Source organism: Entelurus aequoreus, linkage group LG08 (genome assembly GCF_033978785.1).
Source record: "Entelurus aequoreus isolate RoL-2023_Sb linkage group LG08, RoL_Eaeq_v1.1, whole genome shotgun sequence".
NCBI classification, from domain to species: Eukaryota; Metazoa; Chordata; class Actinopteri; order Syngnathiformes; family Syngnathidae; genus Entelurus; species Entelurus aequoreus.
Window position 1 is genome coordinate 30,660,338 of NC_084738.1, and position 27,449 is coordinate 30,687,786.

The following is a 27,449-nucleotide window of genomic DNA, read 5'->3' on the forward strand; positions in this document are numbered from 1 at the left end:
ATGACGGCGGCGGGGGTTTGGGGGTGGGGGGCATAAATAAATATCCATAACCCAACTTTGGGAGGTTGACATTGTTTTCTTATTATATTTGTACTATCATTCTATGTTTGTATTCGTGTAGGCCAGGGGTGTCCAAAGTGCGGCCCGGGGGCCATTTGCGGCCTGCAGGTAATTTTTTAACGGCCCCAGGGCACATTTTTAAAAAATACGATCGAAATAAATAAAAAACATTAAAAGTGGTATTTAAAGAGCAAACAGGTGAAATGTAACAAGAAAATGTAGCAATGTTTACTGTAATCACACAAAGCTGCCATGTAGGCTGTTTCTTTCTTTAAAAAATAATAATGAATCAAAATCAATGTCATTATGAATTATTGACCTATTCAAGGCTTAAGAAGTTTACCTTCGCAATCAGCTGGTCTTGGTTGTGCTTAATAGTTTCCAGCAGGCTAAGGATGTGGATTACCTCAGGCGCTGTTGACAAACAGCAGTATAAAATTAACATGTTTCAGTGTTTATCCTCATTACTCATAATCCTGACATTAGCTGTTGACCTTAGTTAATGACAAAAGTTATTGACAAAGTTTGAAGAAAATATGTGATTGCTTGTGAATTTGAATTTTTTCCAAAATTTGTGGCACAGAATGACCATCCGGTATTTGTCAATTATTGCTCACCAGAGCAGGAAAAGTTGTCGGCCATTCTTCCCCCTCGCCATGTTGGCCTGTAGGCCAGGCTGGATCCAGGCTCCTCTGTCTGCCACATGTTGAGGGCTGCTGGTGAGGGGGGTGGAGGGAGTCGAGGAGGGACTGCCGTTCCTAGTGAGGTGGGCATTGTGAGAGAGCCATCAGTTAACCATGACTGGTAATACCCAAGGGGCCTATCTATACACTAATATTTCAGAGATCAGTCCCTACCTTGTGTAACTCTCTGCATGTTTAATGCAGGTGCTGGTGAAGGCATATAAATGCGTCCTTCCCCATGGTGAGGTGCTAAGGGAGATACATTGGTATTAAATGATTGTGATCTGTTAACCATGGTTACTGGATGCTGAGATATTATTTCAGAGATCAGTCTTTACCTAGAAAGTTATCTCCAGTTGAGGAGTCGAGTTGACAAGTACTCATGACTCTTGCTGGCACTCGGCGAGACGGTGGAGCTGGGAGAAGGGATACAAGGAGAGGGGAATATCTTTAGCACTAAGAATGTTAACCATATCTTTAATATTAATGTGGTGGTTTCGTTTTTTTCGATGTTAAGAGATTATTCCTTACTCTGCCTGTGCAATTGGCTTGCCAACCCCAGAGATGCGAGGTCACTATTTCCCGGGTCTTCTTCGCTATCATCCGAGTCCCCGAGACGATGGCTGTTGGGTAACCATATCATTAGGATTATTGCAATACCAAAATTGCCAAATACACATATAGTACAAGCATCTCTGGTCTGTTTTTGAATGCTACCGGAAATAACCTTCCTATTACTGTAGAAACATGACAAAAACAAGACGGAACACACTTACACTGGCTTCCTGTTCCTTTTTTCTGGCAGCTCCTCATTCTCTGCCTCACATTGCAAATCCCAACTCTATGTTCCTCAGTAATGTGACACAGGAAATAGTTACAATCATGAAAAATGTTTAAATCTAAGACTTCAACTGATTGTAACGGAATTGATATGGAAACGATAAAAAAGGTTATTGAAGAGATCTCAGGACCATTGATGTATATTAGTAACCTATCATTTCAAACAGGTACATTTCCAAACAAAATGAAAATAGCTAAAGTTGCACCAATTTATAAGACTGGAGACAAACATCAATTTACAAATTATAGACCTGTTTCTTTACTTCCACAATTTTCTAAAATCGTTGAAAAACTGTTCAATAACAGATTAGAGAGTTTCATAAATAAAAATAGAATACTCGAAGAGAACCAATATGGATACAGAACTAATGTTTCAACTTCAATGGCTTTAATTTAAATTACAGAAGAAATTACCAATGCAATTGATAGTAAAAAATGTGCGGCAGCAGTTTTTATGGATCCAACTAAAGCATTTGACACAATTAATCACAATATTTTAATAAAAAAACTAGAACAATATGGCATCAGAGGGTTAGTCTTAAACTGGATAAGAAGTTATCTAACAAACAGGAAACAATACGTGAAGCTAGGCGAACACACGTCTACAACGCTAAATATATCCTGTGGTGTACCTCAGGGATCAATATAGGACCTAAATTATTCAATGTCTAGATAAATTACATTTGTAAAGTTACAAAATATTTAAAGTTAGTATTATTTGCAGATGATACAACAGCATTTTGTTCAGGAGAGAACACACAGAAGATAATACAAATAATAACAGAAGAAATTAACAAATTAAAAAGATGGTTTGACAAAAACATTCAATCTTTGAATCTCAGTAAAACTAAAATAATGCTATTTGGTAACAGTAGAAGAGAAAGTCAAACACAAATACAAATAGACAGAATAGAAATTGAAAGAGTAAATGAAACCAAATTTCTAGGTATAATGATTGATGATAAATTGAACTGGAAATCTCAAGTAAAAAATATACAACATAAATTAGCAAGAAACACGTCAATAATGAATAAAGCAAAACATGTTCTAGACAAAAAATCACTTCATATTCTCTACTGTTCACTAGTGTTACATATCTGAGTTATTGTGTAGAAATATGGGAAAATAATTACAAAAGTACACTTCATTCATTAACGGTGTTACAAAAAAGATCAGTTAGAATAATATATAATGTTGGATATAGACAACACACAAATCCTTTATTTATTGAACAAAGATACTGAAATTCCACGACATAGTGAATTTGCCAACAGCTAAAATTATAAACAAAGCAAACTATAACCTGCTACCCAAGAATATACAACAATTCTTCTCAAAAAAAGAGGAGAAAAATAATCTTAGAGAGAAATGTAATTTAAAACATTTGTACGCACGTACTACACTTAAGACCTTCAGTATGTCAGTATGTGGAATTAAATTATGGAATGGATTAAGCAAAGCAATCAAACAATGTACTAATATGATCAATTATTTATGCTTACATGTGGAAATAATAATAATAATAGTAAATAAAATAATAATAAAAAAGGTAAATAAAGCATAAAATAGTCTCTAATAAATTAATTAAATAAAAAACAGTATATAAAATATATACATCAGCAAATAAAAAAAATATAGATCAACAAAAAGGATCCTTAATATGTGCAGCAATTTTTCCCACTCACATCACCTCATTTTATATTTTTTTCTACAATTAACTATGCCAAAAAACACATAATAGACATACCTTTTTTTTTTTTTAAATGGAAACAAAAACAACAGGGCGTCACACACAGCTAGTCCACAGTAAACAGGATCTCGAGCTCCACTAAAGAACAAAGAAAGAAATAATACACACTCATATTAATAGCAAAGAACGGCTGTTTCCACTCCGTTAACGTTACGTTGTTGACTAACGAAGTAACGTTAGCGACCTGGGCCTAAATAACACTGACAATAAAGTATTACGCTTTCGTTTCAACCAGTTGGAAATATGTGGAATATCGTAGCATGTAACCTACACACATTCACAGCGTCTAACAAAAGATAGCCTAAGTTAACTGCATTGAACTTTTGAAACGTTCATACGCACCGGCTTCACGCGGGCAACTTTCAAATTCTGGAGTCGGGGTCCCCCGGAACACAAAACACAGATAAAAGACAATTTTACAATAGCACGGCGAAAAAATTACCGTCGTTGTGTGGGTTTTTTGACGAATAACACTCTTTTCCACTTTTCTTCGCTCGGGCCTCACCTACCGCGTGCAGCCATTTCGAATTTTCTGGATACGTGACTTAAGACGCACGTCCCCATGCAAAGCATTCTGGGAGGCAGCGCTGGAAATAAAATATCCTTTTTTTACAGAATATAAAGTTTTACTGCTAGTCCTAATATCAAACAACGTCATTACAATCATACATAAATGATGATGGAAACACAAAGGCCGATCTTTACTGCGAATGTAGCAATAAATCAATAAATCTATACTTACGTTCGTGTTCCAGCAAAGAAAGTCCAGAAATGATGATCTTGGCTCATGCGCGTACACGCTAGTAGGCGCGTCCACGTCTGCGGGTGCAGACATTGGTCGGCTCAGCGCGCGTAGGCGGAGCCTATAACTCTAGGCGGCGCGCGCCGGTTTAGTTTGTCGCGTCCGCGTATGCGAATCAGACACGGGTCCGCTCAGGATCAGCTGTCTGACCGTACAATTTATAGAGGCGGAGCTGTATCCTCTAGGCGGAGCCAAAACGAATGTGACAGTAACGCGGGTTGGGCGACTTGAAGGCGGATCCGTATAGGAGTCTTCTGCTGTGTGGGACTCGATATATTGCGGGTTTGTCTCTGTGCGATATAGAAAATGACTATATCGTGATATTCGAGTATACATTCTCACGCAGTTACTTTTAGCTACGGGCATTACACTACAGGCGTTTCTCACTCTTTGTTGTCCCTCCTTCTCACAGAGACATAAAACAAGCGCACCTTCTTACATACATCACATACTGTCACATGTGCAACGTCATACGCCCTCGCGGAGCAGATAGGTAGCAGCATGGGTAACGTTAGCTGTGATGCTAGCGCAGTGGTGCGAGTGGTAATACGAGAGAAAGAAGGTGTAAATCTGGTAACAAATGAAGGAAGAATAATTAATTCCCAAGAAAAACAGCACAGGGTCCATCGTCTGGCGGTGGTTTGGCTTCAAGCGGAAATATGTCGAACAGACAACCGTAATATGTCAAGTATGCAGCAAAAGCTTTGCTACAAAAAGTAGCAGCATTGCTAATTTGTAGAATCATTTGAAAAGTCACCCGCTAGAGAATGAGGAGTGCTTGAAACTCCGCATGTCAACATCTCCGTCCGGTGCCACAGCCAACAAAATGCCCTAGCAATCATTTCCAGATCAACACCGTATGAAAAAAATAGTCAACAACAGAAGGAGATAACGTCCGCAGGAACCTACCACATAGTGAAGGACTTACACTATTTGATTTCTTCTTATGCAGCTCATTTTTATTTGACAGTTGTTGAAATATTTTGTGTGAGATCATGCACAAAAGTGCACTTTATTTGTCTTATACTATTGTAGTGGCGTTCTGTACAAAAAGTACACTTTAATTTAATGTTGTTTTGATATGTCATCTTAGTGACATCATGCACAAAAGTGCACTTGTTTTAAAATGTCTCTGACAATCTTGAACTTTCTGTTTTGAAATGACATGAATGTTTGTGCCACTGCTTAATAACTGTTTAATAAATACAGTTTTGGTAAATTGACTTAGTTGTGATTTCCCTCTCTGCATGAAAGTTTAAAATGAGCATGTATTAATGCAGTGTGAACAAGAATGTTTTAATGTAGACACATAGAATCATACTGGTGTGATTATATGCATCAAGTGTTAATTCAAGGCTAGCGTAACGTTAGCTCATTTTGCCGTGTGTGTGTGTGTGTGTGTGTGTGTGTGTGTGTGTGTGTGTGTGTGTGTGTGTGTGTGTGTGTGTGTGTGTGTGTGTGTGTGTGTGTGTGTGTGTGTGTGTGTGTGTGTGTGTGTGTGTGTGTGTGTGTGTGTGTGTGTGTGTGTGTGTTACGGACAGCAAAGCCCTGTCTGTCTGTTATTTCACTTTACCTTTTTCTGTGTTGATTGAGCTGTGTTGAAGCAGCAAAAAAGGACATTATGTTAAATGAAGAGTTTCTGTCTCTGATAGTTGATATAATAATGTAACGTTGTAATAATGCGACTTTAAGGTTTTACAACTTACGTATAAAATACTACACTGTTTAGCTCCAGCCTATCTTGCTGACTGTATTGTACCATATGTCCCGGCAAGAAATATGCTTTCAAAGAACTCCGGCTAATTAGGACGGCGTGGCGAAGTTGGGAGAGTGGCCGTGCCAGCAATCTGAGGGTTACTGGTTCAATCCCCACCTTCTACCATCCTAGTCACGTCCGTTGTGTCCTTGAGCAAGACACTTCACCCTTGCTCCTGATGGGCCTGGTTAGCGCCGTGCATGGCAGCTCCCGCCATCAGTGTGTGAATGTGTGAATGTGTGTGTGTGAGTGGGTGAATGTGGAAAATAGTGTCAAAGCGCTTTGAGTTCCTTAAAAAGGTAGAAAAGCGCTATACAAGTACGACCCATTTACCATTTACCATTAGTGATTCTCAGAGCCCAAAAAAAGTCTGCGGGCTATAGAGCGTTTTCTGTTCGGGCTCCAGTATTATGGAATGCCCTCCCGGTAAAAATTAGAGATGCTACCTCAGTAGAAGCATTTAAGTCCCATCTTAAAACTCATTTGTATACTCTAGCCTTTAAATAGACCCCCCACTTCTCTTTTGTAAAGTAAATCTGAACAGCCGATATGGGCATCTACATCTGCTATATGATTTGCCCGAGAAGCTGGGCAGGACATTAAAAAAAAATAAAAAAAAAAAAATAATAGACCCCCCTTTTGTAGACCAGTTGATCTGCTGTTTTCTTTTCTCCTTTGCCCCCTCGCCGGGTTATTCCGGTTCCGGTGACCATGGATGAGTTGCTGGCTGTCCAGAGTTGGGACCCGGGGTAGACCGCTCGCCTGTGCATCAGTTGGGGACGTCTCTGCGCTACTGACCTGTCTCCGCTCGAGATGGTCTCCTGCTGGCCCCACTATGGACTGGACTCTCACTGTTATGTGGATCCACTAGGGACTGTACTTAGAGGGGGGGTTACCCACATATGCGGTCCCCTCCAAGGTTTCTCATAGTCATTCACATCGACGTCCCTTGTGTGGGCTCTGTGCCGAGGATGTCGTTGTGGCTTGTGCAGCCCTTTGAGACTTTTGTGATTCAGGGCTATATAAATAAACATTGATTGATTGATTGATTGAACTGCATCATTAAGCCTACATGAACTCCATGGTGTTCAGGGATGAATAGTCTCTCCTATGGCTATTGTACTATTTTTTCAGCTATAGTTACATTAATCATTAGTAATGGAGCAGCCTAGTTTGGAATGGCAGGGTCCCTGCTATCACATGTTGATAATAAATATAACATTTACATAATAAAAATCAACTACAGGCTTCCCAAATGCTGTAAGAAATTAAGCATTATGAGTTGACTTGAAACTGTTTAATGTTGCACTTTTTATATGTAGAAGAAACGTTTTGTCATTTTATTTAATCTGAGCAACAACTTGAGGCAGTTTAATGTTGATTAACGTTGGCAGAATTATTATAGTGTTCCCAATGTTAAAAGGATAAAGCCATTGTTTACAAATTTGGTAAATAAATAACCAACAAATTTATATTTTGTTGTTTTCTTACTGTACCGAAAATGAACCGAACCGTGACCTCTAAACCGAGGTACGTAGCGAACCGAAATTTTTGTGTACCGTTACACCCTTAATATATATCGTGTATCGTGACATGGCCTAAAAATATTGAGATATTAATAAAAGGCCATATCGCCCAGCCCTACCACATTGTCACAGTGGGATACATAAAGACTATCCAATCCTATCCTAATGACAGCAAGACCCTGTATTTCTTGCAGCATGACTGTGGTGATGAAGACCCAAGCCAGGTGGGAGTTGATGGACAGGCCCGAAGTGTTCTACTTTGGTGTACTTTTCATCGTATTGGGTTCTCTGCTGGTGGTCAGCAGCTTTCTAGCTCTTGGATTCACTGGAACATTCCTTGGTAAGTATCAAAAGCAGTTAGATCTCCAGTTTTCAATCTTATATTTTGCCCTTCTTTTTAGCAACAATATTTAGAAACTGTATTTCGAGATTACGTTTTCATGACCTAAGGCTTACATGTTATGTATTTAACGTATTTTCAAATCCTGTTACATGACTAATTAATGTAATTGCTCCTTTAAATTTAAGTTAGTAAAACAATAATATGTATGGTGGAATCTGTATATTGTCAAATAGAACCCCCTACCTTATAAATGTCTCCAGCACAGTAATAGTACAAATATTTTCAATTAAATTAACCACAGAGGGAAAATGCATGCATGGAAATACCTCCTTCTTTGGGCACACACAGGCCATTGGGGGAACAACATGTGTTGATTCCATGCACCTTTTTTGCTCGATATTAAGTACCTGCAGTCACCGTGACCTGATGAGTCAAAGTGATGGAGCAGAAACAAAGGCAATCCAATTACACAGGGCAATAATGTGCCGGCCACCTGCCGCTGGGTCCAGACTCTTATCAGAACTTACTGATAATCGCTACTACTGATGCTACCATGCACACTTAAGTAAAACCAGGTTGCTCTTTTTCCAAACAATAATGTACAATAGAGTTTAATTTAGCTTTGAATTGTGTCACTTTGACAAGCTAACAATAGACCAACATTGTTATGGTGTTTGGGGTTTTTTCCAACTCAAAAGTAAACACATTTGTTTATACAATTTCTTCAATTCGTACCTGCCGGGTTCTCACTGAGTGTGCACCATTGCAATTGTTACGTAACTTTGAGGACAACAGCCTCTCTTTGACAGAAAACAAGGCCATGGGTTTGCGTGCGTGTGTGTGTGCGTGCGTGTTCATGTGTGTTTGTGCGCGTGCGAGTGCGTGGGCCCACAATATCTGGCCAGCAAAACATGGTGATGAGAATGCAGTAAACAGTGGCCTTAAAGGCCTACTGAAATGAATTGTTTTTATTTAAACGGGAATAGCAGATCCATTCTATGTGTTATACTTGATCATTTCGCGATATTGCCATATTTTTGCTGAAAGTATTTAGTAGAGAAAATCGACGATAAAGTTCGCAACTTTTGCTCGCTGATAAAAAAAAACCTTGCCCCTACCGGAAGTAGCGTGACGTCACAAGCGGTAGTGCTGCTCACAATTCCCCATTGTTTACAATGGAGCAAGAGATATTAGGAGCGAGAAAGTGACGATTACCCCATTAATTTGAGCGAGGATGAACGATTCGTTGATGAGGCACGTTAGAGTGAAGAACTAGAGGCAGTGCCGGACGTATCTTTTTTCGCTCTGACCGTAACTTAGGTACAAGCTGGCTCATTGGATTCCACACTCTCTCCTTTTTCTATTGTGGATCACGGATTTGTATTTTAAACCACCTCGGATACTATATCCTCTTGAAAATGAGAGTCGAGCACACGAAATGGACATTCAGAGTGACTTTTATCTCCACGACAATACATCGGTGACACACTTAGCTACTGAGCTAACGTGATAGCATCGTTCTCACATGCAGATAGAAACAAAAGAAATAAACCCCTGACTGGAAGGATAGACAGAAGATCAACAATACTATTAAACCATGTACATGTAACTACACGGTTACATCAACAGCCGTGCTCACCTGCGTTCCAGCGATCGGCGGCGCGACGAAGGACTTCACCCATCATCGACGAAGCTCTTAGCATGAGCTAACGTGATAGCATCTGTCTCAAATGCAGATAGAAACAAAATAAATAAATCCCTGACTGGAAGGATAGACAGAAGATCAACAATACTACTATCAGGAGACACCGAACCAAACACTGGACATGTAAATACACGGTTAATGTGTATTCGACGCCTGTCGAAGCCTAGCAATGCTGTTGCTAACGACGCTAACTTAACAACGGGACCTCGTCAGAGCTATGATAAAAACATTAGCGCTCCACCTACGCCAGCCAGCCCTCCTCAGCTCATCAACACCCGTGCTCACCTGCGTTCCAGCGTTTGACGATGCGGTCGGCGGCCCGGAGACGTAGGAAGGCAAGGTGAGTTCGCCGCTAGCGCGTCTGCTATCCAAGTCAAAGTCCTCGTTGTGTTGCTACAGCCAGCCGCATACACAGATCCCACCTACAACGTTCTTCTTTGCAGCCTCCATTGTTCATTAAACAAATTGCAAAAGATTCACCAACACAGATGTCCAGAATACTGTGGAATTTTGTGGAAGAAAACAGAGCTCCGTGTATTGTGTCCAATATGGTCCAAACACTTCCGTGGATCTCTCGACGTCACGCGCATACGTCATCCTCCAAAGGCGTTTTGAACCGGAAGTTTAGAGGGAAATTTAAATTTGCACTTTATAAGTTAACCCCGGCCGTATTGGCATGTGTTGCAATGTTAAGATTTCATCATTGATATATAAACTATCAGACTGCGTGGTCGGTAGTAGTGGGTTTCAGTAGGCCTTTAAAGTTTCATTGCCATTAAAACTTCTGCTAAACAACTTAAAGGGGAACTGCACTTTATTTGGAATTTTGACTATCATTCTCAATATTATGTAAGACAAGCACACTTATGTTTTTCTTTTTTTTATGTATTCTACATAGTAAATAAATGCAATCAAAAGTCAGCTTACAATGGAGCACATAGGAGTCGCTTTATTCTGCCTATAAAGTGGTTTAAAAAACATCCAAACTCCCATCAAGGTTTTATGTACACACTGTAAGTATATATGTAACGTAGCAACAGGCACATTCATAACATTTAATATTTACTTATTTTGGTCATTTTAAGCATTCGCCGGTGAATTAATTTTAAAAGCGCATCACAACGTTCTCTTTTTTCAACATCAGTGATTATTACACACTGCAGACTTCATGAGAGCCAACGAAAATAATAAAACATCACTTACTGTACAAGGTCTGCTGTCATTACTATGCCGACTGATAGAATGTTGTCATAGTCTCTTTTAGATGAAGAATGACTGGCAAAGAAAAAAGAGGGTAGAACCAATCGCTATCCAAGTGTCTTTTCGTGTTTTTCTCACCATTTCTGGGTCTAAATTAGATGCCAATGTTGACTAACTCTTCAGATTATGTCTTCATCCTCCTCATATCCGGGTGAGAGAAATTATTTATGATCGAGAATAAACTTTCAAGATCAGAGGCGTGAAAGCCGCTCACCGCAGCCGCTGATGTCAATAGAGCAGCTCAAGCTGTTAGCTATCTCCGATCACGGCGCCACTAAAAATAGTGTTAGCGCCCATAATACCAATATCGCTAATACTTGGTTAATATTCAAGTCACAAAATAATAATGGAATTATGTTGGCGCTTTATGGATGTTTTTTTGTAGAGGGATTTATGGCCGGAATAGATTACTTCCAATTGACTCTGTTATAAGTGGACTTTTATATACATTTATTTACAAGTTACGATGCATTTTGTAAAACGATATCCGTCGTCATGTCTTTCATAATGATTGTAAATGATGGTCAAAATTTCAAAAAAGGTGCAGTTCCCCCTTAGTAGTACCAGTAGAGTGGAAAAACACGTTGACTTGATGTACTTAATTGTGTTTCATTGTATCCATTAAACCATGTCCAATTGTATTCACAATCCACAAAATATGTAAATATACTGATTAAACATCCCAAAATTCCACAATTTCAGACGGCCATTTTGAATATTCCGCTCCGAATGTCTTCAGACATTTCCGTAGACTCTGGGTTGGATGACGTCAGGATGGGAACGCTTGTGCACTCTGACCATATCAGAAGATCAGTCATACTGGAAATATGCAAAAATTAGAAAGAAATGTGCTGTCTATCAATTACAAACCCTATGTAAGACATGAACACACATGTTTTTCTTTTATCATGCATTCTACGGCGTAGATAAATACAATAAATGAATAAAAATTCAGCTAACAATTGAGTCAATGTGGACTCTTTATTACGCCCACACAACACCCTAAATATCCATCCAAAACCCACCAACAATACTTTATTTACATATTGTGACCTGAATACCGTATTTCCTTGAATAGCCGCAGGGGCGCTAATTAATTTAAAACCTCTTCTCACTCCTGCGGTTACCAAAACCATGCGGAATGAGCAAGCATGCTCTAATTATTTTAAAACCTCTTCTCACTCCGGCGCATACCTTATCGTGAAAAACACATTTAATGAAAAAAACGTTATTATGATCTTACCTTTACTTGTAGATGGGTCCATGTGCAGCTGCTTCTGATCAAAGGCAGTCTTTCTCATCTTTCTTCAATTTTAAAAGTCTCTGGAGATATTCATTTAATTATTACCTCCTGCTTCGATTGAAAGTCCAGTTTAGAAAACGGTTTTATTTTAGATATGCAATCCTCCATGTTAAAAGTGCAAGCAAACAATTGCTGCATGCTTGCTGCTTGTTGTCTTCTTCTGCAGTACCTGTCTCCTGCAGTACTGGTAGTCGCAAGAAGGATCACTAGCGCCCTCTACCACCTGGAGGCGGGAGTCATTTAATGACTCATATTTGACCCGGCGGAAGTGCCAAGCATGCGCTAATTATTTTGCGAAACGAGTTTGACCCGGCTGTAATTCTAGGCAGGCGAATACTATATTCCCGGCGCCAATTCAAGGAAATACGGTAGTAACTAAATGGTGACACCGTTTTTATTATAAGCGCTAACGCAAACAAACTATTTTTAGTGGATTGATAACAGAGAGCTAACTACTCGCTTATGCTGCAGCATTGAGCTGGCGATGTCCTGCTGGATCTACATTGCGTCTCGCCTTGTCAAACTAGATTATAAATCATGCCTCTCATCTGGTGAGTAGGAGGATTTAGCTATGAATCTAGACGTTGTTCATCTGTGACATTCAATGTATACTGGAGAAAAAGAGGTCAACCGAAGACAGTGTCTGCAAGCAGCAACTTTTACTTTTAACCCTTCGTTTGGATAATGAACATTTCTTCATCTAAACAGAAATAATTTAACATCATATTAGTCGTCATCATTGTGAGAGCAGACATTGTACTGTAAGTAAACGTTTTATTATATTCGTAGTTTGTATTTCTTGTTTAGCACTTAGCAATACTTCCACTGCCACATAGTGTTTCACTTAGGTTGGATCTGTTCAGCAGTCAGCTTTTAAAACTTGTACCTCACCCTCCTTATATTCAGGATCAAAAATATAAGGCTCTGGATCATAATTTTTTCCAAAGTAATTGTTGTTGGTTCTCACAAAGTCTGAATTATTTACATTGTTGTTGTTGGGGAAAAGGTCTGAGGTTCTCACCGCTACATCAGGGATCACGTGACTGGCTTGTTCATTATCTCTCAAATTGGCTCGGAAATATCTGTGCGATTGATACTATTTTGATCATATCTATTTAATCGCAAACTTAGTAAGTCTTTTGTTTTTATGAATCAGATATATATGACAATAGCTTCAATATAGAGGCAACATTTTTTTCCATTCCACTGATACTTTATCATGTAATATTTACCCTCTTCTGTAGATTGAATGCCCTCCAAGGATAAAAAAAAAAAAAAAGTAACTCCTTGTCGAATTCCGGTTATATTATTGCTGCTCAAAGCTCAACATTAATTACTTGACCCAGTCTTGTCAATTAAATATAATATTCACTACCTCTGATATTTGATGGTGATAGAAAATAGTACACTTAAACATATACAAGCAGATATTTCCTGCATGTATTGCAAACATTTCAAGAAAATAGTCGAAGTTCTACTGCTGGTAAATTTTTGCACCACCGACTTCCTTTCAGTAGGAAGTGAATCTCAGCAAAAGGGTTGCCAGATTCAATCAGCAAAGTAACATTTGTGTGCACATAAAGCACATGTTTCGCACCTTGTTAAAACACCTGACGTACTACCGATCACAGGGCATTAGCCAGTCCAGCCAGTTTGGCTAACTCTCTCGTCAAACTTGACAATATTGCCGTCTAAGTCAACTTTGGTCTACTAAACCAATAGTCCCCAACCACCGGTCCTAAGACCAGTACAGGTCCGTGACGAATTTGCTATTTGGCCACACCGAAACATTAAATCATTTATAAACAGCTGCATATTCTCTGATGTAACTGTTGCCTGTCCCACTTGAACAAACCAATTAACTTGTTACTGTAGATGTATAATACAACTCCTGATAGGAAGTTAAAAAAATGTATATTTGCTATATCTTAGTTACATGGGACAATGCACAATAATTAACATGTAAAATGTAAATGTGCCAGCTTGTAGCCAAAGGCTAATTTCCATCTGCATTCCTTGGCAGTGTGATGGTACAGGTATATACAACAAGGTCCATAAAAAGTTAACATCAGACACAAACCGTACAATTAAAAACACATATAATAGTAATATACAATTATATAATAGTAAAAAACAAAAACAAAACACAGACTCATATAACAGTAGTTTGCTGCTATGCTGCATGATCTCAGCTCAAGACAGGTCAAGAATAAAGTCCCCATAGTAGATAATCTGCGTAAGATGGATAAGTGTTATTGTGCTTAAGTACACATGAGCTAAATTGTTGTGTATATTAAATGTGCTGAAGAAAGAAAAAATACAGATCTCTCTTGGCCTAGTAAATTAAAGAGCTGTTATTATAGCACATAGCCCTATTGCACAAGTAGTTAGCATTAACAAATGTGTTTAGGCATGGAAAATTGCACCAAAAACATACATAAGTGTATTTATGTATGCAATATTTCACAAAATCTGAATACATAACTTTTAGAATAGAAATAGAAAGCCATATAAATCTATTGGAAAAAATGGCAAGTATATCTAATTGTATTATATATCTATGCTCCTGTCCTCGACTATGACGTATCATGTATAATGCATCAGATACGTTAGCCAAAAAATAAGCTTAAAATCTAGCGAACATTTGTAAAAAATTAAAGAGCTTTTTTGCAAAAGAAAAAAACCAAGGCTCCCTTTTTATCATGCTTGGACAGTTTACAATAATACATTAACTTCCTGACACACATTAAAGAGCATATTTTAGATGTAATGTGTTGTTCCGGTCTCACCCCCTTCGCTGAAGAACTTCACGTTTCTTACCATATTCTCCTTTCATTCACCACCGTCCTCTCCTTTACAATCAAGTCTCCACATATCATCACATTTAAGAATATCAAGGACATTATCATCAACAACTTCTACCCCAATATTGAAAATATTTAATTACCGTCCCATCTCTCAATTCCCGATGAACAGGTAACACTTTACAAAAATGAACTCCGGACATAAAAGACAAAATGTTGCCAATTTGAGCGACTCTATAGAACCGGTTTCAACATTCACAAGGAATAGCACCCGACACTCCCCTCTCTTAGCAAGGACTATATCACTCAAACCAAATCCCATTAGTACCCCAACCTTATAACATTCTAACAATGGCAACACCAAAATGCTCTTCTCACTGTTTAACAACATTCTTCAACCACAAGACTCCTTCCCCCAGGCTGTACTCAACTGACACTTGCGATTCAATAATGCTCTTTTTACAGGAAAACTAATTCACATTTTTCTCAAACAACTATGATTCCCTTCTCTTACCAGTTTTGTACTACCGACTCTGTCAGGAATCTCCAACCTCATTCATAAATCCAAATTGTCCACATGTTCGTTTGATCCCCTATCCTTACCAACCCTAGTCAAGTTATGCCTCTCCTCTCTGCTTTCCCTTATTTCTGTCATCATTCACTCGTCACTTTCCGGCATTGTTCAGACACTTTTCCAGACAACAGCTGTTTCTAAAATTTTGAAAAGACATGGTTCAGATCCTAAAAACTACAATAATATTTGTCCTATTTAACTTGAATCTCCAAAATTCACCACCCAACTACAACTTCACCTACTCACCCAGAACACCCTCTATGAACCCTTCTAGTTCAGTTTTCTCCCCATCACAGTACAGAAGCTGCCCAATTAAACACCACCAACAACCTTCTCACTGCTGCTGATCCGTCCTCATCTTCCTGGAACAGTGCAGCCTTTGACACATCTCTCATTCAATCCTCTTCAACAGACTCTCATCCATTGGCATCATTAACACTTCCCTGGACTGGTTTCACTGATTTCATCTTACAGGCACTCTCACTTCGTACAGCTTACATCTTTCAAGTGTGACCACTCTGCAGTCACAAAAAGTGTGTCCCATGGGATCTGTCCTGAAGCCCTTTTTTCATAACCTACCTCACCCCCTTTATTCTGAATTCAACATCCACTCACCTCCCTCATCTCCTGCTTAGCTGTAATAACAGACTGGTTCACTTTAAACTTCCTTACATTGAACAGAGATAAAACTGAAATTGTCCTAATTGGTAGAAAATCAATTTTCAAAGTCAACAGTTTCTCCCTAACTATTGACAGCCTCTGAGTCTCCCCTTTCCCTCAGGTTAAGAGTGTCATATGGAAAAGCTCACTGTCATTTAAATCTAATGTTATTAACATCACCTGCTCTGCTTATTTCCATCTCCGCAAAATTAATTGATTACGCCCCTCTCTTACTGTCCATGCTACCTCCATCCTTGTTGACAGTCTGGTCACTTCCTGCATCGATTACTGCACATTCTTACTCTTTGCCCTACCCGAGGTTCCTCTAGGACAGACCTGGGCATTCCGCGGGCCGCATCCGGCCCTTTGTGCGTCTCTGTCCGGCCCGCGTGAGGCCAATTATAAATTACAAAATACATTTTAAAAAGTATCTATGTCGAGTGTGCAATACAACGGTGCTGCTTTTGTTTTGAAAATCGTTATTTGTATTACTTCCGTGTGGACGTGTGCGTGATTGTGAGTGAATGTGAACAGCTGCAATCACAAATTACAAAATAAAGTTGAAAAAACATCTATGTCGTGCGCGCAATACAATTGTGCTGCTTTTATTTTGAAAAGTGTTATTTATGAGCGTATGTCCGTGGGTAACCTGCGAGTGAAGGTGCACATGCAGCGACAAGTGATGCACGGTTTACACCCGAGACGCTAAAAAGACTTCCTGGAACAGTGCAGCCCTAACGGTGTTCGTCAACACCGTTCAATTGAACACTGTTCAATTATTGTAACGTCTATCGAGATGCTTCGAGGACAGGAATTATATTGATCACTTTATTGAGCAAAACTGTTTATATTCGGACATAACCACACCAAAAACATGAGTAAAACACTTCTATCTCGAAAAACTAGTCATTTTCTGCCGTACAAACCAGGCCAAAACCAACTTGTCATCTGTCACCAACACGCATACCACTAAACCACTGGTGCGTTTATGGCCACACAAAAAGTCGGACAACTCAAACACCACACAAAGTTACACTATGACTCCTCAGTCATACGTGTGCTTATTTTACTGTCATTTATTATTAATGTTAATTTATTTATATTAGTCATGGAATGCTGTTACACACACTATGTTGAAGTATTACTATTATTATTAATTATTATTATTATTATTATTTATCTTACGGTATATATCAAAAATAATATTGAGCAAAATGTAATTGAAATATTGTCGATGTGGCCCTCCAGCAGTGCTCGGGTTGCTCATGCGGCCCCCGGTAAAAATTAATTGCCCACCCCTGCTCTAGGAGCTCCAACTGGTCCGTAACTCCTGCCTGAATCATGGCCTAAACCCCCTTATCCATCACATCACGCAGAAACCCTACAGGCTAAGAATTAACTGCAAAATCCTTCTATGTAACTTCAAGGCCATCCACGTCATCACTCCTTATTTGTCTGACCTCCTCCAGCACGTTTACTTCTCTGGATCGTCCTCTTACATCCACCTTGCGGTGCCATCTGCCCGCCACAGCACCATAGAGAGTTTCAAGTTTTGTAGCAGAGTGACTGAAAGCTCCTAATCTCTAAAACTCTCTAACATCTGACATCCATAATATAGACTGGCTTTATACTTTTAAATCAAGACTCAAAACCCACCTGTTCAAAATTGCATCCTCACTATGCTGTATTTAATTTATGTGTTGATTTGATCTTTTGTTGTTTTATAGTTATCTTGTAAATTGCAAATGTATTATTATTGTTATTATTATTATTATACAGTATATTTCCCGAGTTTGACATAGTGACATCACATGACTGTATTGACACCTGTATATACTGTATTCTCAAGGTGACTACTTTGGTATTCTGATGGATGAGAAGGTGACCGGCTTTCCTTTCAGCTTCATTGATAATCCCATGTACTGGGGCAGCACCTCCAACTACCTTGGCTTGGCACTTGTGTAAGTGTTTGCGCTTTTTTTATTTTAAATGTGTGCCCTTTTATGTGTGCGATTAAACACTAAATGTTGCAGTAAGCAACAATCACTGCTTTTCCTTGATTAGTCACAATCCATTAAGTGTGAAATTGTTAATGTTGCGACACATTTGCGTCAAATTGCTCTCTACATAACGGGAGGTAATGTGGATGGCTCAGATGATGGTCAGCAAATAAAAATGTTTTCTGCAATTGCCTTCCTTCTTAAAGTGGGAGCACTTGCATTGTAATGTTAAGTGCTTCAGGGTTGATGAGCATTCAGCCACTAAAAGCGGTTGCATCGCACCCACTTTCCTCAGACCTTCAACAAATTGTTGTTGCCTTCCTTTCCCTCTCACTGGGAATGGTTTTGCTCAATTAAGGTAGATTTTTTTTTCATATTATCTAAAATTTGAGTGACGTCTCTACGATGCAAATAGGCCAAAAATAATTCATACTTGAGCTTTATATTGAATCTTTTTGCTGAAAAATGGCCCACAAAAGTGACAGATTGCGTAGTTCCTTGCTAGAGCAAGGGGTGCTTTTACAGATATGCCTATCATTAGACATTGGGACTTAATTATTATTTATTTGTTTATATATTTATTTGACAGGCACAGTACAATTAAACATTGCTACCCACAGGTAACCGATGTCAAAGTACATACGATTTCTAGCCACAGGCTAATTTGCAACCCTTGTCCTTGGTTAGGCTTTTTTTTTTAAAAGTTGAGAAAAGTGTAAAACACATACAAAAGGATAAGGACAAGTACAAAAACAATATCGAAATCAAATCCAGTTCTAGTGCTCACGCTTCTGATTTTCCTTAAGCCACTTTTGTGGAGAAAAGTTTAATGTCCGACTGTGACTTTAACTCCAGTGGCAAAGAGTTCCACAGAGGTGAGGCCTTCACTGAGAACGCAGACTGACCCAGAGTGATAAATAATAATTGATAAATGGGTTATACTTGTATAGCGCTTTTCTACCTTCAAGGTACTTAAAGCGCTTTGACAGTATTTCCACATTCACCCATTCACACACACATTCACACACTGATGGAGGGAGCTGCCATGCAAGGCGCTACCAGCACCCATCAGGAGCAATGTTGAAGTGTCTTGCCCAAGGACACAACGGACGTGACTAGGATGGTAGAATGTGGGGATTGAACCCCAGTAACCAGCAACCCTCCGATTGCTGGCACGGCCACTCTACCAACTTCGCCACGCCGTCCCCAGAGTGGGCACCTTTTCACTCTACAGCTCCCACCGACTGCAGCTCAAGTCTGCAAACCTGTATCTTTGTATTTCTTGACACATCACATCAGGGGCTAATCCATTAAGACACTTAAAAATAGCTTTTAAAAATGAGAAATTTATAAAATTATCAAAACTCTTCTTGTTATATTTTTGAGGAATAAGGCTGTGATTGGCTTCATCAGTTTTTGATCAAATGTCTTAAGTGTTTGTTTATATAACGACAACAGAGGCTTCATTACACATTTTGTGGCCTGTCCCCAGACCATGGCACAATAAGACATATGGGGATAAAATCATTGCATGCATGTAAACTTGTGCAGCTTGAACAGATACACACGATCTAATAAACCTGAAACAGTTTAGGTACATACTGTACATTTAGGCCTCTGAGTGTATATTAACAGTAGTATGACTCTGATTCTGCATTAACTCCATCAATAAATCCTGGCACATTACCATCCGAACAAACATGAGCTCTTTTCACAAGGCGTCATTGATGCAAATGCTGCTGTAATTTATGTTTGCTTGCATCGTTCTTGGCCACTTGTCGTAACCTTTTTGTCTTCCACCTGTTTCAAAGTAGGTTAAGACTCGTACTGCTGTCGGTGGTGATTCTTTAACTGTTGATAAAGGTTAGTCTTGTTTCTCCTGTATTTGGCAGACACGATGACAAACTTCGCATTTGGGGCTCTTCTGTTTTCTCAAACCCAATTTAGTGCCACCGTTCTCTGATTTCAACTTCTCTCCGTCATTTTGAGTCAACAGAGCTTCTGAAGTTCAACCATCAAAACTTTTTTCAAGGTTCAAATAAGTGGGGGTTGTTATTAACATACTGACTGCCTCCACTTCAGCAGACACAAACTTGCTGTTTCCTGTAAACACTTTTGATTGGCCAGCACGCAAAAGTCGCAAGGCATCAATTCTGGTTGGCGAACATGTCGGTCAGTCAAATGGCGGTGACAGCGGGGATAAAAGACAAAAAATCTCCGCCTCTTGCAGTTAAATTTTTGCACTACTTCAAACCTCAATTTGGATTCGATGTTGATTAATCGTGCAGCCCTAGGTGGAAGGTTGGTTTTGTTCTCAGTTCGCTCACACCCCAACCTCCCATTTTGAGGCCCTAAAAAGGACCTCCATGGCCATGGTGCAGTCTTCCATGACGCCTACTTTTTAGGGCTGCAAGATTAATCTACATCAAGGTTTTAGTTAGTGCATTAAATACCCGCAAGAGGCTGAGGTTTGCTTTGTCCGTCCCCCCCCCCCCATCGTAACCGGCATTTGAGTGACAGACATGTTGGCCAATCGGAATTGTTGAGCCTCTCATTTGTTCGTCTCTCGTTTCAAACAGGGAGAAAGAGGTCTCACTCTTTGCATCGCTCTCAACACCTGAGCGCGTTTATTTAACAGTAGAATTAACACAACGCAGTGAGTCTTCTTTTCAGGCATTCACAATCTTTGTCTTGGGTGGGCACAGCACGGGACAGCCTCACTCCTCGCGACTCGCCAGCGAATAGTGCCTCAAAGTAACATTAATATGATTACATTATTTGTTTTATTATTATATATTATGATTACGTTACATTATAAACACTGTACAGTTTTTATCGGTTATTTCTTCAGTTTAAAAGCATGATGTAGACAAAAGCTCTGAGTCTAAAGCCAAATATTTTTGAAAGTAAATGAATGCATATTGTTCCTATGGTGGCAGAGGGGTTAGTGCGTCTGCCTCACAATACGAAGGTCCTCAGTTTGATCCTGCGCTCGGGATCTTTCTGTATGGAGTTTGCATGTTCTCCCCGTGACTGCGTGGGTTCCCTCCGGGTACTCCGGCTTCCTCCCACCTCCAAAGACATGCACCTGGGGATAGGTTGATTGGCAACTCTAAATTGGCCCTAGTGTGTGAATGTGAGTGTGAATGTTATCTGTCTATCTGTGTTGGCCCTGCGATGAGGTGGCGACTTGTCCAGGGTGTACCCCGGCTTCCGCCCGAATGCAGCTGAGATAGGCTCCAGCACCCCCGCGACCCCGAACAGGACAAGCGGTAGAAAATGGATGTTCTAATATGTGGCACATTGAGACAAGAATATGTTGATTGACAAGTAACATGTCTCCCTTCACTCCCTATTTTCTCAGTTTTATGCATTTATATGTATAAAATACAAAAATCGCAACTCAAATTGCAATTTTGAAGAGAACAATCGCAAAGAGGTTTTTTTCTCATTCTCTAAACCGTGCAGCCCTAATACTTTTACACACAGCCGTGATGTTGCTTAGTCTGTTGTGAGGCCGTTACAGGTCTTCAAAGTAGGCTTCCACTAGAGAAGAGAGAATCTAAGCAAGACGATTACATTTTTGCAGCTCTATTACAGTATTTGCAATGCTTCCAGCAGGGCAGTGGTTTATTAAAGTGTAACCATATCTCAAAGGATCCCATCAGGAAAAAAAACGTACATAAAATGTATGCATAAAAGTGGGAGCATGGGGGTGTGGAGACTTTAACTACTCCTTCAGACCCTCACTGTGCCAGACTTGCACACACATTAGGCCACTTCTAGCCCGCTGTGCAACCTGGATGGGAGATTAGATGACACACATTCGAGGCACTTAGACTCACTGCATACACGAACACGAGCTGGACTCGTGCTGTTAAATAAATAGGGTGGGAGCTGAATGCGTGCCTGGATGTCATTCATTTTGTAGTTAGATATGTCTTTTGTGCAGACCATTACTTCAGGCAAAATACTGTGTCCCATTAGTGTGGTTTGGTGTCTATTACAGAGAATTATTATATGTCAGCCATTATGGTAATGGTCTTGACGGTGCCCAGTACTAGCCTAAACTAGGAACCTTTTTGGGATAGAGCCTAAATAATATGTCTTAATGCTAATTCATTTTCCTCGCTTTTTGTTGAAGCCAGTCAAATAAAAAATGTTTTTCCTGGAGTGTACAGTATTTTAGGTCCTCTAACAAGCACTATATGTAATATATATAATCCATTCTTTTAATCTATCAAAAACAGCAGAAAACTATAAAGTTTGGTGGTCAGTGTGTATTAATGTACTAATAGACCCACAATGTACTATTTGTATTGATATAACCACAAGAGCAACACATTGACGTTCCAAATAAACATGACTTATTGTTGTATGTCATATATGAATTTAGTATAAATATAATACCTATATCAAAATACCAAAAATGTACTTTTTTCAAAACTGGATTTTAGACCATAGTGATGCCCCTCACAATTGTGACAAAACTAATTATTTTGATATAATGTGTCTGATGGCATCTTCATCTATTGAGGATGGAGTTATGAGGGATTGGAAGCGTGAAAAGAGGCGGGGCTTAACCACCTAACGGCTAACGTTACTGCTTACTATCCTTACAACTTACTATCCTATCAACAAGGGCAAAACCTCTTAACCCCTAAAAGCACACATCAAAAATGACCCCCAGGTTGTTATTTTTCAAAATCTTTTAAATGAAAAGTTGTCATAAATTTATATTCCTGGTATTTCTCATAAAACATGTTTGTGACATGAGACCATTTGCCAGTGTATTTTATTTTTTCATTAATTTTAAGAAATTGCATCATAACCAGCCAATTCTTCCACAAGTGGGGTCAAAAAGGGACGGCGTGGCGAACTTGGTAGAGTGGCTGTGCCAGCAATCGAGTGTTGCTGGTTACTGGGGTTCAATCCCCACCTTCTACCTTCCTAGTCATGTCCGTTGTGTCCTTGGGCAAGACACTTCACCCTTTGCCTCTGATGGCTGCTGGTTAGCGCCTTGCATGGCAGCTCCCGCCATCAGTGTGTGAATGTGTGTGTGAATGGGTAAATGTGGAAATACTGTCAAAGCGCTTTGAGTACCTTGAAGGTAGAAAAGCGCTATACAAGTATAACCCATTTATCATTTATCATTTAAATGACCACGAGCAGTTCCTATGGAATCTTCTATGAACCCTTCATTCTTAGCAACTCTGACTGTCCTCCTTACACATTTGATGTCATCTCTCACATCTGATGCAACTTTGATAGTCAATACTGTCCCACTTGCACATCTGATGTCATCGTTCACATCTGATACTACTGGCCATCAAACTGGCAGGAGAGAAACGTGACTAGTAGTTTTTGATGGCCATGTTGGCAAGAGAGTCACGTGATTAGTTGTGTTTGATTGCCATGTTGGCAAGAGAGTCACGTGACTAGTTGTGTTTGATAGCCATGTTGGCAAGAGAGTCACGTGACTAGTTGTGTTTGATTGCCATGTTGGCAAGAGAGTCACGTGACTAGTTGTGTTTGATAGCCATGTTGGCAAGAGAGTCACGTGACTAGTTGTGTTTGATAGCCATGTTGGCAAGAGAGTCACGTGACTAGTTGTGTTTGATAGCCATGTTGGCAAGAGAGTCACGTGACTAGTTGTGTTTGATTGCCATGTTGGCAAGAGAGTCACGTGACTAGTTGTGTTTGATTGCCATGTTGGCAAGAGAGTCACGTGACTAGTTGTGTTTGATAGCCATGTTGGCAAGAGAGTCACGTGACTAGTTGTGTTTGATAGCCATGTTGGCAAGAGAGTCACGTGACTAGTTGTGTTTGATGGCCATGCTGGCAGGAGAGTCACGTCACTAGTTGTGTTTGATGGCCATGTTGGCAGGAGAAGCAGCAGATCAAATTAATGTACCATGTTAGCTTACTACGTTCAGAGTTTACTCACACAAATATTGAAAGACAAAACACAAAGCTTGTGGGTTAAACATAAGCAACCTGTATAATGCACCTTCCATTATGTTTACATCCGTAGAGTCCGCCATAACAATGTACAAAGTTCCACATTTTACATTATTTGGAATTACCTCATTGGCTTTCTGTTGCACTAGTCTTTAGTGGATCGGATATTTCCCCTTCCTGGGTGGTGGGACTTCTGACATCAGATGTATAAGTGGGACAGTCAGAGTTGCTAAGAATTAAAGGTTCATAAAAGATTCCATAAGAACTGCTTGGTGTCATTTTTGACCCCACTTGTGGAAGAGTGGGTGGTGATACAATAACTGCAATTTCTTAAAATTAATGAAAAAAATAATACAAATGCGAATGGCCTCATGTCACAAACAAGTTTTACGAGGAATACCTGGAGCATGAAAATATTGAAACTCTTCATTTGAAAGATTTTGAAGAATAACAACCCATCCATCCATCCATGCATCCATCTTCAACCGCTTATCCGGAATCGGGTCGCGGGGACAACAGCTCCAGCAGAGACCCCCAGACTTCCCTCTCCAGAGCAACATTAGCAACTTCCTCCTGGGGAATCCCGAAGCGTTCCCAGGCCAGAGAGGAGATGTAATCCCCCCATCTGGTCTTTGGCCTGCCGCGGGGTCTCCTCCCAGTGGGACGTGCAACAACCCAGTTATTGCAAAAACGCATTGATCTTAATTGGAGTCATTTTTGACCCCACCCTTGGAAGAATGTAGGTATTGGGAGGTCGTGCATCCATGGGTTAAACCTAACCCTAACTCTAGCTCAAAGATAAAATATCAAATTTAGAATATAGGTTAGTGAATAAGGATATTTTAAACAAAACCCATTCTTAAACATTTAGTAACATGACATGGGTCGCAAACAGTAATGTAACAGGTTGTAAATCATTCTGACAGGCTGCACCTACTAATGATGTCAGCTGTCACATGGTTAAACCCCGCCCTCTTTGACATCCCCAAATCCCCATCCTCAATAGGTGAAGGCATATCCTACTGAAACACAATAAACATTGTTCACCTTGGATAATGACAGCTTCTTGATAATTGAATAGGATATAACAATAGTATTATCATTATGATAGTTATGAAGTAATTGTAAAATGTGTAGTAATGTTAAAGCATGTACAGTTTGTGTGCACGCATTCATTTGGGGATGCATTGACATCAATGTATCTATGCATATGAAATAGAATTAAATAATGAAATTAAATATCCATCCATCCATCCATCCATCTTCTTCCGCTTATCCGAGGTCATGTCACGGGAGGAGCTTGCGGAGAAGCTCAGACTTCCCTCTCCCCAGCCACTTCGTCCAGCTCCTCCCGGGGGATCCCGAGGCGTTCTCAGGTCAGCTGGGAGACATAGTCCCCCCAACGGGTCCTGGGTCTTCCTGGTGGCCCCCTGCCGGTCGGATACGCCCTAAACACCTCATCTGGTCATCCCGACCAGATGCCCGAACCACCTCATCTAGCTTCTCTCGATGTGGAGGAGCAGAGGCTTTACTCTGAGCTCCTCCCAAATTACATAGCTTCTCACCCTATCTCTAAGGGAGAGCCCCGCCACCCAACAAAGTAAACTCATTTTGGCTGCTATTAGATATAGATGCGTTAAATTAGGAAAATTCCGCAAAGAAACAATAAAACATAAGTACCAGTATATAATTTTTTTCACCTGAACCTTGTACTAGGTCAAAAGTCAAATCCCCGTTCCGTCACACAATTCAACCTCTAAAGTTGCTAGAAAATTCAAAAACATTATGTCTGACGTGATGTGAGAAAAGTTCCAAGAATTGGGAATATCTCAAGAAACTTGACTTCATTTGGCTTTTTTGTGGAGGCTTTTTGTGTTAAAATCAAGAATGTGATGCGACAAAATGTAGCAGCGGTGCACACGTCTCTGTACTGGCTGCATAGTACAATATGACTGAAGTGGCAATAGGCCAAAATCAATAACAAAATAAAATGTGATGTAATCAGTATTTATGTAGAGCAAGGATATCTTCGAGGAAGGATGGAATTTGATAAACTAGCTTCCAGTATCAAATTGGTTAGCACCTATTATGGTCCTTCATTAAAGTTGGGGTTTTAATACAGTTAAAAACCCCATAAGCTATTCGTCTTACAGCGTGATCAAGACATAAAAAAGACCTGCGCCCCCGCACTTCAGTTACAGTGAGATGTTTCAATGCTCTTATCACCATAACATAAACAAAGTGATTAATCCAATGAGTTTTGCCCTTCAGTTACATTATGAGCCATTGTCATGTGGGATGGAAAAAATAGAACACTGACTTTGGAAAAAGGGTCCTATTTGCTCCTGGCAAAGTCTTGTTTCATGTACTTATTCCTGCATCCCTGACCTCTCTCCTCACTGCGCGCATGCAAGGCTATCACGACCTATTTGTATACTGATTGTTTTTCCATGGACAACGCAACCCAAGGCTAATACAAAGCTTGCAATTGCTGGTGGTTTTCCCCAATTACATAAGTCTATGAATTCATATATTTTATTTTGCTGGGAGCAATATAGACATCAGTACATAGTTACACTATGTATCATTTTACTTGTACAGATATTACCCTTCAGTTCAAGGTTGTATCTTGTCCATATACAGGGGAGTTTATAAGGTTGGTGCAATCTGTTCTGAACAACACTCGTTCTTATATTGGAAATATTATAAATACTCTGATCCAGGGTAAAACTGTTGCCACAATCAAAACTTATTTTACTGGTCAGGCATATTTTAAGTACCATTTCAAAACACATTTATTAGTCCGGTCAAGATTTAGCTGGCTTTTTTTGTGATTGTTGCGGCTAAAAAATTCTTACATTCGCGGAAGCTTTCTCAAAAAGTTGCAAAAAGATTTTCTGATGTTTGTACGCTTGCTTTGTGTAAATACAATTTTATCTACTTGTGATTTTATTAATTTGTTATCAATTGTTCATTTGTACCTTGTAACCTAACCTCAAAAAGCACACGTTTTCAACCAAAAATTGGAAAACAAATACCGTATTGATGTTTTTTCGTTTTATACCATCAGTGACTTCAAAACAGACACTAGATGGCAGTAAAATCATTTAATCAGAGCTTGTTGTCAAATTGCTGTACCGTTTTAATTAATTATAACTATCCATCCATCCATTCTTTTTTACCGCTTGTCCCTTTCAGGGTTGCGGGGGGTGTTGGAGCTGCATTCGGGCGGAAGGCGGGGTACACCCTGGACAAGTCGCCACCCGATCTTAGTAATTATAACTAATACTGGAAATAATTATGGCTAAAAGAAAGAAACACCACCAAAGGCTTCCTTATTGTCTGCTGTCTGCACTGTCAATCACAAGTCTGAAAAGTGTTCGTCCAACTAAAACATTCATTTATGTTCCAATACATTTACC

General features: G+C 39.7%; 1 protein-coding gene across 2 annotated transcripts in view; it reads left to right on the forward strand.

The window, feature by feature from the left end:
* pemt (phosphatidylethanolamine N-methyltransferase) overlaps positions 1 to 27,449 on the forward strand; it is a 92,431-nt gene that overhangs the window by 51,196 nt on the left and 13,786 nt on the right. For both annotated transcript variants that reach the window (XM_062056238.1, XM_062056239.1), the window contains exons 5-6: positions 7,612 to 7,757; positions 17,916 to 18,027. In XM_062056238.1, the coding sequence (XP_061912222.1) occupies positions 7,612 to 7,757; positions 17,916 to 18,027 (258 nt within the window). The remainder of the gene's footprint in view (positions 1 to 7,611; positions 7,758 to 17,915; positions 18,028 to 27,449) is intronic.